Source organism: Pseudochaenichthys georgianus, chromosome 5 (assembly GCF_902827115.2).
Source record: "Pseudochaenichthys georgianus chromosome 5, fPseGeo1.2, whole genome shotgun sequence".
Lineage (NCBI taxonomy): Eukaryota > Metazoa > Chordata > Actinopteri > Perciformes > Channichthyidae > Pseudochaenichthys > Pseudochaenichthys georgianus.
In genome coordinates, this window is record NC_047507.1 from 4,065,334 (window position 1) to 4,085,650 (window position 20,317).

Here is a 20,317-nt window from a genome sequence, read left to right on the forward strand (position 1 = left end):
ACCATGTGTTAATAGATGAGAATGAGCCTGTGCCCATAGAATAATCAGGCTTTTAGTATAATCATAATGTACTGCTTGGGTTAAAATAAAATGAACATGTTACATTATAAGACAGGAAGTATGGGACATATATAATTTCTCCAATTGTAGACTCTCTGGGAGCTGCCACCACAGACAGAAGGAATGTTTAAGACAAGATGGAGATGTTTGCCATCGACAGCTTGTCTAGAAAATGAACGGCGTTGACATTGTCAGTGGTATAAATCAATGGGAGGGAACAATGAGTAGAGGGGGGAAGTAGATGAAACCCTGCTGTCACACACTCACCGGTACATGGGGGGTGGGTTTCCCTGGGCTTCACAGCTGAACACCACCTCCCTGTTCTTCTCCACTATCTCCACAGGATACACAATGCTGCCAGGCTGCTTGGTGAACACGGGGCTCTGCAGGATGCTGCTTCCTGGAAAACAAGCAAAAAAACAACACGGATGAGTTTTAACTTGGCATGTTTGTAGCGAAGCCAATTAGTCAGTGGCAGAAACAGGTGCTTTAAGTGTTTAGACAGGAAACAACCACAAGCCGACAAGACATATCAATTTGAACCGCTTGTCACAACAACTCGGCACGGAGAAGACTGATTTGAATTGAGACGTGTCTCCAGTGGCAATTTAAGTGGTAATAGGATATAGAATCCTGATTTATGCTGAACAACTATCTGGAAATGCCTTCATTTAGTTTAGCCGACCTTTTTTTGTTTTATTAGTTCAATTATTTATTTTGTTGTCAGTGCTATTATGTGTCCATGCAGAGGTGTAATCGTTTGGTGCCATGTGATTCGAGCCCTTTGTTGTAAATGACAGAAGTCCCAGTGACTCCTTTAAGGCGCCATTAACGCTGTGTGCTCGTCGCGCATGTCTTTAAGAAGTATCAATACTTTAAAGATAAGGAAAATGGATGGATTTAATCACTCCTTTTCTTTTTGACATAGCCTAATTGTTGTCTTTTTATAAAGTGAATGTCAAGGGGAGCGTGTAATTACATTGCAAATACTGACTTGAGCCCCACCACTGTATGGGTTAGCCGGCCCTACCATAGATTACCCAACAAAAATACTCTGGCGCCGCCACTGCTCACAGGTGTGGCATATCAAGATGCTGATTAGACAGCATGATTATTGCACAGCTGTGCCTTAGGCTGGCCACAATAAAAGGCCACTCTGAAACGTGCATTTATGCTTTATTGGGGGGGTCTGGGGGGGTCCGAAAACCAGTCAGTATCTGGTGTGAGGGGTAGGGTTAGGTTGGGGAAGAGCGCAGGGCTCCGGAGGAGCCCTGCGTGGTGCACTGGCTCTCGGTAGATAGGTGTTTACAAAACATTAAAAACCTCCATAAACATAAACCTTATAAAAACCCTTTTAAAAGCATCATAAAAGCTCCGTGAGGACAAGACCGTCTCAGATGTATGGTTTAAAAAGTGCAGAGCGGAGACGGACCACGGAACGGCGGCAGAGTATGCCCAAAAAGCAGATCTCCCCGTCCCGGGATCTGGAGGGTGGTGTGTGTGTGTGTGTGTGTGTGTGTGTGTGTGTGTGTGTGTGTGTGTGTGTGTGTGTGTGTGTGTGTGTGTGTGTGTGTGTGTGTGTGTGGTGTGTGTTGTGTGTGTGTGTGTGTGTGTGCGTGCGTGCGTGCGTGCGTGCGTGCGTGCGTGCGTGCGTGCGTGCGTGCGTGCGTGCGTGCGTGGGTGTATCTACGTGTGTGTGCGTGTGTGGAGCTTGTCCCAATGGAATCCGTAAAAGACCTTAAATGAGAGGGGGATCTAAAATGGCCAACTTAAAAGTGAATCCAGTTCTATTAGTAAAAGCCGTGCATAGAAGTGTAAGTGCAGTTAAAACACAAGTGCAATGATACAAATATAAATAATTAAAACATTCTCCCCAGTAATATGAATTTAAAAAGTAAAGGGAGTGTTAAAATTAACTAATAATAATAAAATAAAGGAAGGCACACCGGGTTAGTAAAATCGTATATAATGAACTGGATGTCACTAAAAAACAGAAACCATTCAAATCGAGGTCGGGAAGTTTAAAAGATTCCAAAGGGTAGCCGTTTTTTATTAAAAGGGTGGCAGGCAGGCGAAGAGTTCCTCCCTGCGGGCGGTTTCCCGGCCTCCAGGTAATAAAATAATTTTAAATAAATATAAATAAACAAATAAAAGCGTCCCTCCTCATGTGGCTTTGATAATTTTCAGATAAAAACATACACATAAATACATTTAAAATTATAAAACATGTAAGAAGTAATAAAAAGGGTTAGGGTTAGGGTAATGTTGTGAGTCGAGTGGCCCATGGTGGTGGTGGGGTTATGGTATGGGCAGGCGTATGTTATGGGCAGGCGTATGTTATGGACGACGAACACAGGCCACTCGACATTACCCTAACCCTAACCCTGGATTATCTCGGCAAAGGAGAAGTGCTCACTATCACACATTTTTTCAGATTTGTGAACAATATTTGAGAGAAATGGTTATTTTGTGTATATAGAAAATGTTTTAGATCTTTGAGTTCATCTCATGAAAAATGGGAGCAAAACAAAAGTGTTGCGTTTATATTTTTGTTCAGTGTAATATAAATCATAACCATTTTAGTTTTTTTCTTTTTCGGGTTCTGTAATTGAGTTGTCTGATCATGGTGAATAATATGTTTAAATGCATGCATGAGAAGGAAGAGTGTTAACAGTTCAAACAGTTAGACAGAAGGAAATATAACTTAATCTACGAGCTTCGCTTAAAGAGAATGACGAGAATGGGACTTTAACTCCGGGGGATATATAAATAAAGAATGTTTCAGCACAGCAGTTACAGTGATATTTGATCAGATACAACTTTATTCTTATTAAGTGTGAGTAATCAGATCAGGAAATACGAGTTTGCATCTATGCTTAAGGTAATGAGATCTTCAGCCTTCACACAGGACAGCTAAATCATGGTCTAAAAGTGAGGCCGGATGATGATGATTAATATATTACCAGGAAGTCAGGTCTTTTGTGTTGCCCTTCCCACTTCCTTATTGAGTTTCCATGCTTTCCCAAGTGGTACAGAATATGGCTTCATGAAGTCTGCATTAACCAGGAAGTTAGCTCGTAAATCAATCTGAGGAGTACTTAAGGTTTCTATTGGACAGCTGTTGACATTACATTTAAACTACATATGGTGCAGTAGATGGAGAACAATAACTAGCTTGCCTGGACACAGTGTTATTCGAAAATAAAATATGTGCTCCATATGGTAATGATTATGGTAAACTGGGATGATTTATTGTTTTTGTGGTTTCATTATCTGGGTCTCCTCTATTAGGCGCTTTCACACCGCAGTATGTTTCCCACTTTAGTTCCGATATAGTTCCGAAAATGTGCGTTCACACCAACAAAATCCGGAAGCTGCTGGGAGTCCCAGCAGCTTCTACTGAAGCCAGTCCCCAACTCCGGGGACTTCCGGCCGGGGACTCGGGCGGCAGTATGCGCCGTGAAGTTGTTTGCGGCCTGCCAGTAAACCCAAAGCAGAAGAAGAAGAAGAAGAAGAAGTGACGTCAGCGGCTTCATTTGCCTAATCCTCCCTCAGGGAACTTATTCCGGTGTGAACGCGATCTGTACTTAGTTCATCAGAACTAAAGAGTTCTGATGAACTAAGTTCTCATGAACTAAGTACGGCAAAGCACTTGGTGTGAAAGCGCCTATTGTTACTAAACTTGAAACATTTACTTGATTGAAATTGAGTTTTCAAGTGTCCAAGTGTACAGTATTAACTAAGGGAACTGAAATCACTATGCATTTTAAGATTGATTAAATGGAAAATGACTACATGACTGAGTTTTATTTATGTAGGCTACTTTTTTAAGTACATAATGCATTGATTGTTTTTTTGGTAGTACTATCTTTTTTTTAAGTATATTTTCAATTCACATTATGTGTAATGTCTTTTCAGCTAAATATATACAGTATTGTAGTTATGAGAAAATCGGTGTAAGACATGTAGCCTAATCGTTGCAAGTTCGCAATACAAAAATGCAATAAGTCTGCATTTATTCTTGAAAGGATATTTTCAAACAGCTTTGCGTTTTTTACCCTTTTTTCAGGGTAGCAACTGTTGTGCAACTTTCAGCATGACTTTATATTTGTACCATCTGGACCCTAACCCTAACTCTTCATAATGCATAGACACAGTGAGGTCAACGTTTCTTGTTGACAAACTCTTTCATGACAACACGCTCGCCCCACATCGAATGAGAGGATTCCAATTAAATCTGTGTGTGATATTTAACTTCTTCATATTTTAATCGCCTGACCTTTTCGTTGTAATCTTCCGAAACCTCAACCGCACACATTCACTTAACAAGACTTCGATATTGGACAATCCTGTAAACCTCACATCAAACACAACCTGTGGTTTAACAAATGTCTTTTCTGTATACTCCCTCCCTCCACCATTGAGTTTGCAACCAGTGTCTTGAAACGACAGAAACTTTTAAGCTCCAGTGAAAGTAGTGACAGATCTATGCAGAGCTGTATAGGATGACATGCACAGGGTAATGCATTATTCAAGGAACTGCTCAATAGGCAATCTAATTCAAGAACATGTCTCCCTGCACACCTCACATTTTACAGCTTCAGAGTGTGCTTTCAATCCCCCAGAAGCACTCAAACACATGCTAATTATATGGGGTAAGATATTCCTTTTTTTATGCAAAACTGAACATAGCATTTAAAGTTCTGAAAACATGCAGTCTGCATAAATATGGGGGGGGAAATCGTAAGGGAAGAATCTTCTAGCAAAAACACCAAGTAAATGAATATGTAGATTTGGTAGATTGTCAAAGATAATTTCATCATACATACTTAGCTAGCTCGAAGATAATTCATCAAAAAACAGATTTTGTATTTTAAATTCTTATCATAATCATAACTTTTGCTTAGCTTTGCTGTTAGCATCCTCCAACATCCATTCAAGAGATGATTTAAAACAAAATAAAAACATTCTTGCTTTTTTTACCCTTCTAATTACGTATTTCTGGCATGTGTTAGTTGTTGCCGATCATCCTGTAGTAATGAATTGTTCAAGGACACAATTAATCTTTTCTGTCAGACAGTTTTTCAATGTTTCGGTTACAAAAAGCCCACAATGCTTTCCGTAACCTCATAAATGATTGGGAAAACAATGAATTGTGACCGTGTGTTCAATGCTAACATGCAACTGTGAACCATTTGTAGGAAAAGATAAACGGTCCCACAACAGCCGATATGGTAGCTTCCACTTTGTCGTGCAATTTTGGTTTGATTCATGCACTTCACCAACTGTTGTGTATGCACTATATACAACAAGGCTTTGAACCTTATGCAAAAGGTAGAACATGGCAGAGAATGTGTTTGTCTGTATTATGTGAACTTACACAAAACACAAAACAGGTACAATTAGGGATTTAGGTGCCAAAAAAAACAACAACCAACATGTGGTAAACAACAAGGCAAATGTCCCAAGCCGGCTGCAATGGCTCAATGTATTCACACCCTTCAATATATAACAATAGTCTGCGTTAGTTGATAAAGTGACAGCAATGCTACATCACTGAATGTTATATTCAACAAAGATTTATATAGCTATTACTCATCACAGCTCTATTCAGTGGGACATCATGTGGAAAATATGTGAAATCCTCTCTTGGCCAGCCTATGTATTGTGGTTATCTGTCAAATCTAATCTACCATGAGGTTAATAAACATTACCGAATAACGTATATCTTTTTTACACATGCATGTTTCACTATGAGGCTTATGTATCTTAATCACGTCATCATAAAGGCATTATTTTACCTTTGTGCTCTAGTTGTTGGCAAGTAATCTTTGAAGGCATAACAACAGTAGGCGTGCTCGCTGCATACATAGTAGATAACACAAGACTACTTTCTGCGTCTGTTCATCTCACATAAACCTGTTGTTGTAAATGGGTGTAGCTTACTGCAGGGGCATACAATCTTTTAAACTGATTGATTTTTCTGTTTCCAAATTGCTTTTTCTAGAGCCCTCATATATAAATGTTTCTTATAAAGGATGTATACAAAATAGCATAATATATATCATATCACAAAATTACAAATGAACAACCTAGGCACCTATAATAGCTAATTGAGCCATAATTGACCAACAATAAATGGCATGTAGGAAGAGGTTAAGATTAAATAAATCTGGTTTAAAAGGACTACAAAATATTCCAGTTACATGTCTGATGAACTTGCTAAAGTTGCACCATTGACCACTAGCACTAGTATAACAATTGTAAGTATTGTGAATAGTTTTGTATTTAAAAATACATGTGAAACAGCGTGGAACATTGTATTAACATGTTTGGCCAAATGGTCCAGCCACTGAATACGTTCTGCTGATTATAGTGTGTGGACAAGGTCTGTTGTGTTTCAAAAAAGCTGATTTACGACCCTGAGAAGAAGTGCACTGTGAGGGAATACTTCTGTCTTTACTCCTAGATATTTAACCTTATTGCCTGTTGACGTTAATAACCAACCAATATTCTGTTATCTCCTTTAAGGAATGTGCTCCAGCACTTAAGGTCAGCTGTATGGCCTGATAGGGGAGTTTACGACTGTGAGGACGCTGGCTTTCTAAGCTCCACAGATGTGAGAGACATCTCCTGTGTCTCCAGATGTTTACGCCTCCCCCAATATGCTCATTAACTCTCTGTAAACTAGTTAAAAGGTCTATCGAGAGATAGGCTGATCAGAATTGACATGACAACCCACCCGTGCAGTCAGAACCTTTTGCTGCTGTGACTTGTGATATGAATTCTCCGGCCGTATCCTTGCAATACACTATCATTGTTTGACATCAAAGCTCCAACTCTCCTCGTGTCTCTCTGACAGCCCCTACACACGGCGGCGTGCGTTGTCGCTTGCCGGCGGGGGGGGCTGAAACTCGACCAACAACCAATCACATGAATCTCCTGCCCCAGACACACAAGCACGCGGTTTGATTGGCTAGAGCTTGTACTGGCATATGATTCGATTGGCTGATGCCTCCGTTGAGGCGTCAAAAGTAGAACATTGCTCTACTTTTGCAGCGAGCACCGTGAGAGAAGCTACGCTTTGCTCCCACAATGCAGTTCGGTGAATCGTGATGTCACCCCATTCAAAGTGAATGGGCAGAAGCGTTGAAGCGGCAACGCATGCCGCCGTGTGTAGGGGCCGTGAGTCCTGACTCTCCATTGCTGCAGAAGTTTCCCTTACATACACAAAACACACATTACAACATTATCTGAATTAAGAGTCGTAGCATAGTTTGAATGAGTCCAAATTCTATGTATTACAGTTCTTTGAGAGTAGAATCCTTTGTAAGCATTCCCTACTCAGAGGAGGCTCTTCAGCATGTCCTGGTGCAGTAGAACTTTCCTGAACATACCAAAAGTAGGTCACCATTAAATTCTGGAACCCATGTTTCTCTCACACCGAGGTACCTTTACCAGGTCTCCCAGCGGACATCGTGCACCTGCGACAGGCTGTTCCTCCTCTCACTGTTACAACCCGATTCATCTGCATGCGGCAGTGAGAGAGAAACATGTCGTCCCAAAGCACAGGTTAGTGCCCCGGGGAATACCCCCAGCACTCTGGAAATTGGCTCTTGCCTACATTATGGTGACATTCAAAGATTTATAAACCTAAAATGGGATGAAAATTATGTTCAGACGTAGTAAAGCCCTTTGATCTTTACAGTTCTCACTTTTCTTCGTGACAGTCTAAGGATTATCTCTTTCATCTGAATGTATTAAATTGACTTCAGTATTTGTTTTGGTACTTTCAACATTTATGGGGTACTAGTCATCTTTAGATAGATCTTTTTATCATGCACTTTTTAACATTTTGAACCCTTTTGCCTTCGCATATCTTTCATATTACACCAGGCATCATTACATCTCTTCAGTACCTCAGTTTTGTGAAAGGAAATGTTTGATTAGTTTGTTTATGTCACACACATCAGAAATCTGTGTCAGTTAATGTCAAATATGTGTTTTGGTTCTGATGTGGAAAACCTTAATGCATTATTAAAAACATGAATGGCCGCTCCCAGGACTAAAAGTAAACACGCACATACTCAAGAGCCATGCTGGAGACTGTGTGGGGTGAGTAATGTTGGACATGCACATGTTTTTTGGGAATGTGCGAAAATGAGGGGACACTGGGATGATGCACTGTATGGACTGTGCTCAAGCGGATTTTGGGATATGAGGTCCCGAACACTTTTGAAGTACTTTATTTAGGAAACCTCACAAGGGGCATTGTCCAATGCGGAGAGCAATATCTTGTCCGTAGACTGATAGCATCAAGGAAAAAAGCAATCACCAGGAAATGGCTACAGGAGGAACCCCCTACAGCCAATGACTGGTTGGAAGTGGTTGGAGAAAGACTCACCCATGTGCTCAGAATGAAACTACCAGAATTTGAAAAGAAACTGTTCAAGTGGACTGCCTATAAGACGCTTCACTAACCTTAGTTATGTATAGATAATTATTTGATCTCTGACAATACTTTTGTTTGTATTGTTGTTCCTGAAAATAATAAAACCGTAGTTAAAGAAAACAAAAAAACATGATTGGCCAATAAGTAAAACCAAATGTACTCAATCAAGAACTCACTCAGTAAAGTCTACGAGACCATTAGGTGGAACCTGGTTCAATTCAATTTGGCAACAAGCACTTAAAACTGATTGCATATTTAATTGAGACTAGAAAGAAATGACACAGTCCTTTTTGCGAAATGAAGTTGTATAATTAGGATTTGATGTGCATGCTTTGGAATTGATTAGCCTGGAACACATTGTATAAGGATATGAAAAGGAACTCATGGGAAAAATGAGTTCTGAAGAGTTTTAGGGGGAAAAAGTATAATCAGACAAATCAACGTGAAGCGAGACGCTGTTAATGTCATTCAAAAAATGTATTATTGATAGTTTCTGCTTTTCATATTTTGATTTAAATAAAAATATTCTGACAAGCCATTGGATTGGACATTATCCAATGTCATATTTTACAGCACACGTAAATACAAATGATCTAATTGTATTTCATTGTTATTTTTTAGCCTTTATCTAGTTATATATTTGTCTAAGGATGCCTTCATCAAATATAAATGTGGTAATTGTCCGATGGGCTCTGTTGGTTCCCCTTTCAAAACGGTTGTCCTGACAATGCCTGTCCTAACTCAATGCAAAATGCTGTCAAAAGTGTTTTAGTTCAACATGTTTTCAATGGGAAAAAAAACCCACATAATATGATGTTGTCTGATCCTGTGCAGAAAGGTCTGTGGCACAAATTGCCCTGCAAAACCACCACCACCCCTGGAGCCCCACTCATCACCGCTGCTGCTGCCGCCTTGTGTGTACTGGTTCTTTGAAACTACAATAATCCACTGAGGGCTGGCAGGTTTTTAATGTCATCCGACAATGCTACAATCAAACAGCTATTCAGATGGCATCAGCGTTGATCTTCTAAGAGCTGGAAGGCAGATATTTTTGGACATACTACACTCGCTCTCGCTTAAGCTGGCCATAAAGGAGAAGATTAACGTCTCTGAAAAAACAGTTGTGATTTGGCTGTCCTGAGCTGTCATCACGCTTTCAGCCTGACCTGCTTGAAAAGGTTCTGCCACCATTGGAGACACAAAAGAACACCCACAGAGACGGGGTGCAAACTATTCTATAAAAGGTGAAAAGGATATTTCGGGACACCAATGTTCAAGTTCATCATGTGTGAAATGTGAAGTGGGCGGCTGGATGTGTTTCTATTGTTCGCTACGGTTAGGCTAGCTCTAATAATGGAGGTCGTTTGACCTACAAGAAAGAACATAACGACATTGTTTGTTCAACTTGCACCTTTTTTCCCTTCAGAAGTGCATTGAGAATGACCAAAAAAAGAGGATTGCAGTATATCAATTCTGCAGGAAGACAATCACATCCCTGACTCATGATTTCCTGTATAATCCCTGTACTGTTTGGCTTGATCCATCATTCTTTACAAAACGATTGCTTCCAAACTGACTTTTTGTTGGTGTTGACCATCACCGCTGCTCTTCTGCCAATACTACTAGGCATACTGTAAATGTATTTGTGACAGCGGGATGTGGTTAAAGCGTCGGGTGCTGGAGACCAGACAGCTGATCAGAATCAGGTAATAAGTCACTAGAAAAGACGGCCGCCATGGAAAGATTTTGTTAAGGTCATGCAACCCTTGTGCCATGATCAAAACAATAGCCACTTGTTTAATGTTAGTGAAATACGCTTAAAAGACTGTCATAAGGAAACAGCTAAAGTCACACTACTTCCTCCCATCCTCAACACACCAGAGTCTTAATCCCGTCTTTGTCACTGATGTTAACATTGTTGGGCATTTGCTGAAACAACTTTAATGTAACCACTTCTTCTGCAGGATTTTACTCAGATTCAGTTCAAGGCAACAAGTCCGTCTCCTTTTCCTGTAGTGGGTTCATTATTGATACAGAAGCGTTGTAACTCTCGTTTTATGGTCCCGGGGAGAGTCTCTTAATGAGTTACGCTGCTTACAGAGTCCCATTAGAGGTCAACGTCTGAATGAAACAGACATATGTGTTCAACGTGATAGCAGCATGTGGTCTATCTGATAATCAGATAATGGGTCAACTTTGAATTGCCGTGAATAATGTACAGTAATAGTCACACACATACACTGATTTCACAGATATGGTCTCTACGGCACTGGGTTCCTGATATTTAATGAACACTGACAAGATTGTAATGAAAGAAAAATGTAATTAAAATCCACATCTTTAGCATTATGATTAGCATGAGCCCTTTGCTGAAACAGGTATCTGAGGGCCCTTGGGGAAGTGGGTGGTAAACCCCGTTAGCTCTGCCTCTCTTCTCCTCTGCTTCCTTGCCAAGAACGTCTCAGTGTTCTTTTCCAGCCTCTCAATTAGCATCGCTGTCTCTGGGAAAAAGCCAACAAGCTGTTGGAGAACTGAAAGAATAGCGTGTGTCTTGGTTCTTTAGACAGACACATAAATCATTCATCTCTTTTTGGGTTGCATGAGACTGAGGCTTTGCCAAAGAATTAGCTTTGAAACGGCAACCCCATCCCCACAAACATACACATGGTAATCCAATCCAATCCACTTTATTTATATAGCACAGTTTAAAAACAAAGGGTTTGCCAAAGTGCTTTACAATGAACATAACATTATAATAAAATAGAAGGGACATCACCATTTGGTCCAAACACAATTACCTCCGTTTTGCTCTCATTTATATTTAAAAAGTGTAGCGCCACCCAGGCCTTTATGTCATTAAGACAGTCAACCAGGGGCATCAGAGAACTAGTGTTTTTTCTTAGGGGTAGATATAATTGGGAGTCGTCTGCATAAAGGTGGTAGGAGACGCCATATTTTCTGACAAATCAGTCCAAGGGGGAGAAGGTATAAGGAAAATACAATAGGCCCCAAAATAGAACCTTGGGGAACTCCACATGATAAGGGGGCAGAAGAGGATGTAAAGTCACCAAGTCTAACAGAAAGATCTCTTGGACAAATAGGACCTGAACCACTCGAAGGCAGCGCCCCTGATACCCACACAGTGCTCTAGACGAGAGATAAGGATGGAGTGGTCAATCGTATCAAAGGCAGCTGTGAGGTCTAAGAGCATAAGGATGGCAGAGTCACCAGAGTCTGTAGTGACCAGGAGGTCATTGAACACTCTTAGAAGGGAAGACTCAGTACTGTGTGTGAAGCGCTTTAAAACCGGATTGAAAAATATCGAAAATATTGTGTGTATGTATAAAAGACTGCAGCTGTAAGAGTACGGTTTTCTCCAATATCTTTGAAATAAAAGGAAGCTTCGAGATGGGTCTGTAATTTGAGAAGACAGAAGTGTCCAGATTAGTTTTCTTTATCAGGGGTGCCACAACCGCTTGTTTGAAATAAACTGGCACAGAACCGGACTCTAGGCTGCTATTTATAATGTTATGGACATTAGGTCCAATAGTGTCCCATACCTCTTTAAAAAGTTGAGGAGGGACTGGGTCTGTGGGACAAGATGAGGGTTTTAATTTAGCAACAATGTCACTGAGAGATGACAACGACACAGGTCCAAACTGCTGGATGACAGCAGTGCATGTGAAGTCAATGAAGGGTCAAAAGAGGGTGGTGAGATACTGGCTCTAATAGTGGAGATCTTGTCTATAAAATAGCAGAGGAATTTTTCACACATCTCAGTTGAAGCATCAATACAAGTGGATAAAGGAGAGTTTAACATAGCATCGATAATTTTAAAGAGAACACGAGGTTTGTTTAAATTACTAGAAATAATATCAGAAAAGTAACTCATCTTTTCAGCTTTTACACTGCTCTGACTTTCTCCAACTCTCTTTCAAAATGTCACGAGTTACATGAAGCTTGTCCTTCTTCCACTCTGCGCTCAGCCTGCCGGCACTCACGCCTGGCAGCACGAGTGACGTCATTGAGCCAGGGTTCAGATTTAACTTTGGGGCGCATGAGTTTCAGGGGAGCAACAATGTCAAGAGCTCCAGTGCAGGAAGAGAGAAAGGCTGAGGTGAATAGCTCAGTGTCCATGGACTGGAGTCAGCGGACATAGTATCAGACTGTGTTAATTTAACAAAGGCAGGGGAGAAACTAGCAGCAGTGGAGGGGTTCATCATACGACCGTGACCCCCTAAACGCACCAGGAGCGTCTGCGCCGCGGCGGTCGTAAGGATCGCGGCCACTCTAGTCAATGGGTGCTGTTCCACCACACGCGCCGCGTTACGGCTCAGACGCGTCCCAGAAGCGGCTCGGCGCAGCGCTTCTCTAAAATTAGGATGAATCCTATTTTTGCCGCGGCGCAGCCGTAAGGTCGGGCAGGCAGCCCCCCCCCTCGCAGGAAGTGGAAAGGTGAGCATCCGGGCCAGGCCCATCCCGCGTATATACTAATTTAGCAGACCCCCCTCCTTCATCACAACACCTCCACTACGATACGCACAATGGACGACGAGGTGTTCATAATGGAAGTGGAGAAACACACAATTGTATACGATGTAACCAATGCTTTTTACAAGGACAACATCAGAAAGGACAAGGCCTGGTTTTTAGTCGCTGCAGTTTGTGGAGTGGAAGGTAACAACTACATATTAATGTTTTAAAGTTAATTAATACTTGTAGGTACAGTACAGAGCCATTCAGTAGTTTAACATCTTGTGAAAGTCGTTAAAAAAACTGTTCAGTAAACTTGCATTTCACAATAAAGTAAGATCTTATTTCCTATATCAAGATTATAATATTATTATTATATTATTATTATTTTGTATTTATATTTTTATAAATATTGGTTTTTTAACTATACTTTATCTTGTGAATTTCGCCCAGGGATCAATACAGTTGTGTTTAACTCTTTATAATGATATTATATTTTTGTATTATAATTTGTTTTTATTCATGTGTTATAACAACTACCCAAAATACTCTCAATAATGTTTAAATACAGTATGCTGTGGTGGAAAATCTTGCATTTATAGTCAGATAAATTGTGAGGACAGACAAGAATAATTTGGCAGTCATTTGTCAGACAAAACCATTTATTATAAATTGTATTACATACACAGTAGCGCATCCTAGGCGATAGCTGAATGCTAAAAAAAAGCAAAGAAAAATATGTTAAATCATGTTATTAATCTGAATCTATTCTTTGTTTCAGTCGACATTTGCAAGGCACGATGGAAGTCACTCCGGGATGCTTTTGTTAAAAACAGGAAGAAATCTCTCCCAAGTGGATCTGCAGGCGGCACGCAAAAGGGCTGGAAGTATACAGACATAATGTCCTTCCTTTTGCCCTATGTACAGCAAAGGAGGTATGTATGCACATATTTTAATTTATATAATTTTGTAAATTTGTGATGATGTATTGCAAAGGGTATGAAAGACTTTATTTTAAATTACATAAATATGTTCCTATTGCATAAATTAATCCCCAGAAAAAAGGTTTTAATTGTTTTCATGTTGTTTCTTTTCATATAGTTCAAAAAGCAGCTTGAGCAATCCTTCCCCTGTAGAAGACATGGAGAGAGCATCTACACCCCTGTCATTGGAAACAGAGGAACATGCCAGGACAGCATGTGGATCTCCAGCCCCACCACCTCTGATACCCACAACCTCTGCAGAGAGGCAAAGGCCCTCTAGGTCCCGTAGCCCCAGGGATCCCATTTCCACACCAGCAGCGGCCCAGCGTTCCACACGGGACACAAGGAGGAGGCCACAGAGCACAGACCTTGGAGAGCAGCTGATATCTCTACTGCAGGATCCTCCAACTGCACCACACATGCCAGACTCAGAATTAGAGGAGTCATACTACTTTGCTCTCAGTCTTGTGCCCATGTTGCAAAGACTGGACAAAGACAGAAAACATCAGGCAAAAATCTCTATTTTAAACACCTTCCACAACTTGGAAAGAGACACCCAACGATACGATACGATTCACCCCTGTTGCGATACAGTTCGATACGATTTGATTCAACATTATGCGATTCGGTGCGATACGATGCGATTCAGCACTATGCAAAAATAATGATACTTCAATTTGGTACGACAGAGGATTTTTGTTTTATTCCTTATATGCAGCAAATCATACATTAACAAAAAAGTGCTTTACATATTTGGTACTGCACATCTCATCATGCTGTTTACTTTTTTACCTTTAAAAGCTCTCCAGAGTAGCTATAGTACAATTGTATAACACCTCACAGTTAAACAATGTAAGGATGCATTGCTCATGATTAACAATGTGCAAATAACAGCTACCACAGTGCCATGCCCATACAGCTGCCAGCCTGATGTGCTTAACACTCATCCAGAGGCTGACTCACCAGTGAGCAGAAAGCAGGGGGTTCTATAACAATAAAGAATACAAATAACCTTTCACAAACAGGTATTTCATAACTGCTTACAGTAAGGAAGGCTTCACAGGCTGCTGTAAACTAAACACCACTCTCTCTGACAGAACACCTCACTGAGTGATTGAACTTGTCTAACTTTCAGGTTTCTCTTTTCAGCCGCAGACCCCATGTCGCCTCTTTATGTGCGTCGCTAAGTTCCTCGTACTACGTGTGTACTTTAAAGTGGCTCGGCATCGTTAACAATTTGCGAGCGATTTTTCAAGTTGACTGTAGTATATAGTGCCGCGCACATATACCATCAGGACGTTACTGATGGGGTGCGGCTGCGGAGTGATACTGTGTGTATGCAAGCCCGCATCTAGGACGGATCTATGTATCATGGCTGTAGACCTGTTGAGTGATAAAGATACCTCATACAAAGGTCTACGGATACCTTATTACTCTCCATTACCTGCGGTCAGCTATATAGCATAAAAGGACTATTACACCGTCTTTCTTGAACAATCCGAAGTGTTGCCAAACGTTTGATTTGTAGGTATTTTTCGGTGCGCTGTGTTTATCTTTCTCCTCAACTTCCGTGTGCGTTGACTCTCGGCCTCCGTAGTGGCGAAGCAAATATCAAAGATCGTCTCTGCTGAGCGTTGACAAGATGAGGGGATTTTATATGAATGAATCGGTTTTTTACCGATGCAAAGACGCTACGCAATCGATGCATCACGAGTTCAACCCGGTTCAACCCAAACTGTAGCCGATGAGCACTCTTTCAACCGGTGCACTCGCATCTTGAACGTTTATGCCGGTGCACCGATGCGAATCGGTGAATCTTAACATCTCTAGCCTACAGACAACAAACAGCAAGGTGATCTTGACTGATTTGCCTCCAAGAGGTCATGAATAAAACATGTGTCGATATGCATATCAAACGGCACGAGTTGACACAGCCAAACAAAGATGTAGGAGCAGTGGAAAGAAGAAGGGAGGAGTGTTTTCTCTTGAACCTGCTCTGAATCCATAACACCGCCAATTAGCAGGGGTTTGGCTTGGAGGCTGTCTGGGGACCCCCCCTCTCCTTTATCTTGACATAATTGCTCCTCCTGAGGAAGAGCAGGTGAGCGCACCTAGAGACGCCTGCTCCTGGTTGGCCAGACATGCTCTTCAATGTCATCTGCTACAGCTGAGCTCTCACTTAATACTGTCATCAAGCGGGTCTCAACCCTAATGAAAGCTTTAATAAGCCAGAAAACAGTTATTAAAATGATGAAACCCTCGGTGGGTCGAGTAGATCAAAGGGGCTTCTGGGGTCATGTTGCTCGGTACAAATGTGTAAAAATGACCAATTTCCATTTGAATGCTGATGAGTCCTTGCGCAGTGCTGCTTAGGTTAAGATTATCAAACCCACTTTGCGGTGTAATCAACCCCTAATCAGCACATAATGAAGTGGGGACAGCTGGGCCAGTTTGGAGGTGTGCATGGACACAGACCCAGGGGCCAGGGGCCACAGAGTCTGCCCGTTAGCATGGCTCAGCTGGCCTGGCACCGAAGGCTGCTCACCCAGTGGAAAGGCAGAGGTCAACGTTCATTCTGTCAGCGCAAAATGGCCTCGGGACAAGACATCAGGGCAGCGCCGCCAGAAGAGACCTTGACATATAAGGCCATCTGACATGCACGTCAACCTAAGAAATGCCCTTCATGGGCAATGGGCATGATTATGGAGACACATTAGGAGGGCATCACTCTGGATGGCAGTCATCGCAGCATCCAGAAGAGCTGGTGCTGCGATGACAGATGCTGCACGTCCTTCGGTTAGTCAACAACATTAAACCCCAGAATTGATTGAAGTGGAAATATTAATCAGACGGAAACTGGAGGGCTGTGTGTGTGTTTGAATTGGTTCAGCACTAGAGGAGACGTTAGTGCAGGTAGATTTTATTTGAATTGCAGTTATTGTATTCTCTTATATGTTGAACTATGATATTCATTTAAATGTGCTTATTGGATTATACATTGTTTCAAATTGCTTGAAGAATGCCGGAGCATTTTATTTGCATTTTATTTGTTTCCATTCTTGTAACTTCATTTGAGGCATTTCAATTTGCCTAAGATGTGTAATCCACTGCAGGGAACATTTTGAGGGCTTTTTTTGATGTCGTGGTGACATTATGATTATACGGTGATACGTTTGTAAATGCAGAATGATTCGGAAAGTCTTTATAGTATTACTGCACATAATAACAAGCTCATTTAAATGAAAGATGGCATCATATTTACTGTGACGGATGGTGCCTCCTAAGCAGCTTTAAGGCTTTTAAATGTGTTATTCTTTTTATCAAAGACCGTCAAAATGAAAGTAAACTAGTGGAAGCACAAAGGGAAGGAAAATATATGAAAAAAAAGAAACCCTACATTAGTGGGAGAAGCACATATTGTTTATCATCCTTTCTGATATGACTGAGACTTCTCTAAGAATGCCAATGAGCTCGAGTCAGCTTCATTTGGTCAGTTAGCAATGAATCATGTGGACGTGTGCCCTGCTTTCATTGAAGCCATATTTCCCAGCTGGTCATAGAGTTTAAAACCTTAATTCGGTTTGGTTTTATTCCAATGGGTATTAATAAGCCTTACATCGTGTGAGCTTGTGGCGAGTAGATATTATCTAATGTAGGTACAATCCAATGCAAAAGCTCTTACATTTTTGCAAATCATGATATATGCCATATTTACTGCTCAGACAATGAGGCTAACTATTATCTATTTTACTCTAATGGGACCAATTTATAAATTAAAATCATACCGTGTCAACTTAAAAATAGCAATTCGGACCATAAACTTAGTTAGAAGTAGGGTTATTTTCTCATCGACTTCTATACAATTGTTCTACTTTTTGCAATGATTTGAGTCATCCCCTGCTGGCCATTAAAAATAATGAAGGGTTAACGCACTTTCGTTTTAGCTTCACTTTTCTAAATTGTCTTTACTATGCAGACGTGACTTCATCGACACTTTATTACTGTCGGACAACCTGCACAGTCCAATGCAATGTGAAGCATTCAGTTGTAGTTAAGACTGTCAGAGCTATACATGTATATGTATTATTGAGATTGTAGTTTCTGGTAATTTTATATTCGACTGAAGTATTATAATAATATTCTGACCACCTCATTAAAAAAACAGCAAACACTTTGCTAGGTGGTTCCCAGCTGTGTATTGGATTGTAAATGAGTACCTACAATGAAGTGCACCACTGAGTGTACAGTCCAGAATACCCGGCTGTATACCTACCCTTTCTTTAAGCTACTCTTTCTGTATAGCAGCACAACAAACTGATGTATTAATACTTCAGTGTGGGCCAGGCTAAGAGCAGGAGCAGTTACGCACTCTTTCATTAAGAGGGGATTATAATGCTGGATCACTGGCTGAGGAAACAAGGCACAGTGCCACTTGGCTAATTGGCTAAAGCCGATTCACTATTGGCCGACTCAGAAGAGGCAGCAGTCCTCCAGCCAAGTCTTGTAGATGAATCATAATTAAAAAAAGTAATCCCACTCAATTTCAAGGCCTTGCATTCAATGTCAAATAGGGTTTCCTCCACTAATACTTCAAGAGTTCTTCAATTAAAACGGAGGACATTTTCCCCACAACTAATAGCATTAGCATCGGCCTTGTTCCTTATAGGAGACAAAGTAAGACAGTCAGTGATAGCATGGCATAATGCCGCCATTATAACGGCCCGTCCACACTACAGCTTCAAAAAAAGCTTGGAGCTGGGCGTGTCTGAAGCTCGACCAACAACCAATCACATGCATCTCCCGCCCCTGACACACAAGCAGCGGTTTGATTGGCTAGAGCTTGTACTGGCATATGATTTGATTGGCTGGCGCTTCCACCGAAAGCTTCAGTAGCTTCAAAAGTTGAACATTGCTCAACTTTTGCAGCCTGAAACGCCAGGAAAGCTCCGCTCTGCTTCCCACAATGCAGTTCGGCGAAAAGTGACGTCACCCCATTCAAAGTGAATGGGCAGACGCGTTGGAAACCGTTTTTGAAGCTGTCGAAGCTGTAGTGTGGACGGGCCGTAAGCTTCTTAATTACACCTGTGCTCCCCTGCTATGACACACTGTAAAAAAAATCTGTAATCTAGGCAGTAAATTACTGTATTACCCACAGTAATTTACTTTGAATTTGTAATACAGTGTAATACTGTACATTATGCTGCATTGTGGGAATATTATCCTTAGGCGGGAAATGTATACAGCACTTTAAAACCATACTGTAATATTACTGCAATACTGTAATATTACTGCAATACTGTAATATTACTGTACAATGTACAGTAACATTACAGTATTGCAGCACTATGTACATAGTGCTGCTGCATTGTGGGAATATGATCCTTAGGTGGGAAATGTAGCAAAACCATACTATACTATTACAGCAATACTGTAATGTTACTGTAAAATGTACAACAACATTACAACAATACTCTAAATAGTGCTGTAATGTTACAGTAACTTTTGTTATTACTGTACAATACTTTGGGGTGTCATATCAGGAGCAAGAGGAGAGAACCGCTGTGTCCTTTAACGGATTATTTAGATCTATTCACGTTGTTATTATTGCCGTTTTTTTCCCTCAAAAGTCCGTATTTTATTTCGAGATAGAGTTGTATTATTATTTGGCCAAACAGCTGTTGAGGTAGGTCCCATTCATGAGTTAATTGTTTAGAGAGCAAGCCAACTGACTCTACAAAATGCACTGACTGTTTAGATTAGTAATGTAACGTTGGTTTCCGGTAGCCTATATTGTTAATTATTTTGAAAACTGTGTCTGTTCAGCGGGGGATAATGTTACTGCACGCAGCGGGAGTGAATGATCGTTTAGCTGCAGATGAAGGCTCAGACCTCGGAATTGTTGTGATATTAGGGTAATGCAGAATCAGATCGCTATCCCTTTGAGAGAGAGAGAGAGAGAGAGAGAGAGAGAGAGAGAGAGAGGGGGGGGGGGGGGGGGGTGGCGCGTGCATGGTAGAGTGAGCGAGCGGTTGTGTTGTTTTGAAGTGAAACGAAGCAGCTGCAAAATAAGTCTGTGAAGTGTTTTCTGATTCGTTATTGCGTTATTTTACAAAAGTGGGTTAATGCAGCACTATGTACATAGTGCTGCTGCATTGTGTACTTACAGTTCGTACTTTTAGATTTACTTTTGAGGTGTAAAGCTGAACATGTATTTTAATTCCACATTTTAAATTGTTCAGTTTTGAAGTAGCAAGCAGTTTTGCCTTTTCCATTTTGTCCACTTCTCTTGACCCCTTTTATTTTCAGGAGGGCTCAGCCTCTTTAATGTTCAGGAAATGTGACAACATTA

General features: G+C 41.0%; 1 protein-coding gene across 1 annotated transcript in view; it reads right to left on the bottom strand.

The window, feature by feature from the left end:
* Window positions 1-20,317, bottom strand: part of LOC117446119 (contactin-4-like) — a 218,558-nt gene that overhangs the window by 144,329 nt on the left and 53,912 nt on the right. The window contains exon 3 of the mRNA XM_034082121.2: window positions 328-460. Coding sequence (XP_033938012.1) covers window positions 328-460 — 133 coding nt within the window. The remainder of the gene's footprint in view (window positions 1-327; window positions 461-20,317) is intronic.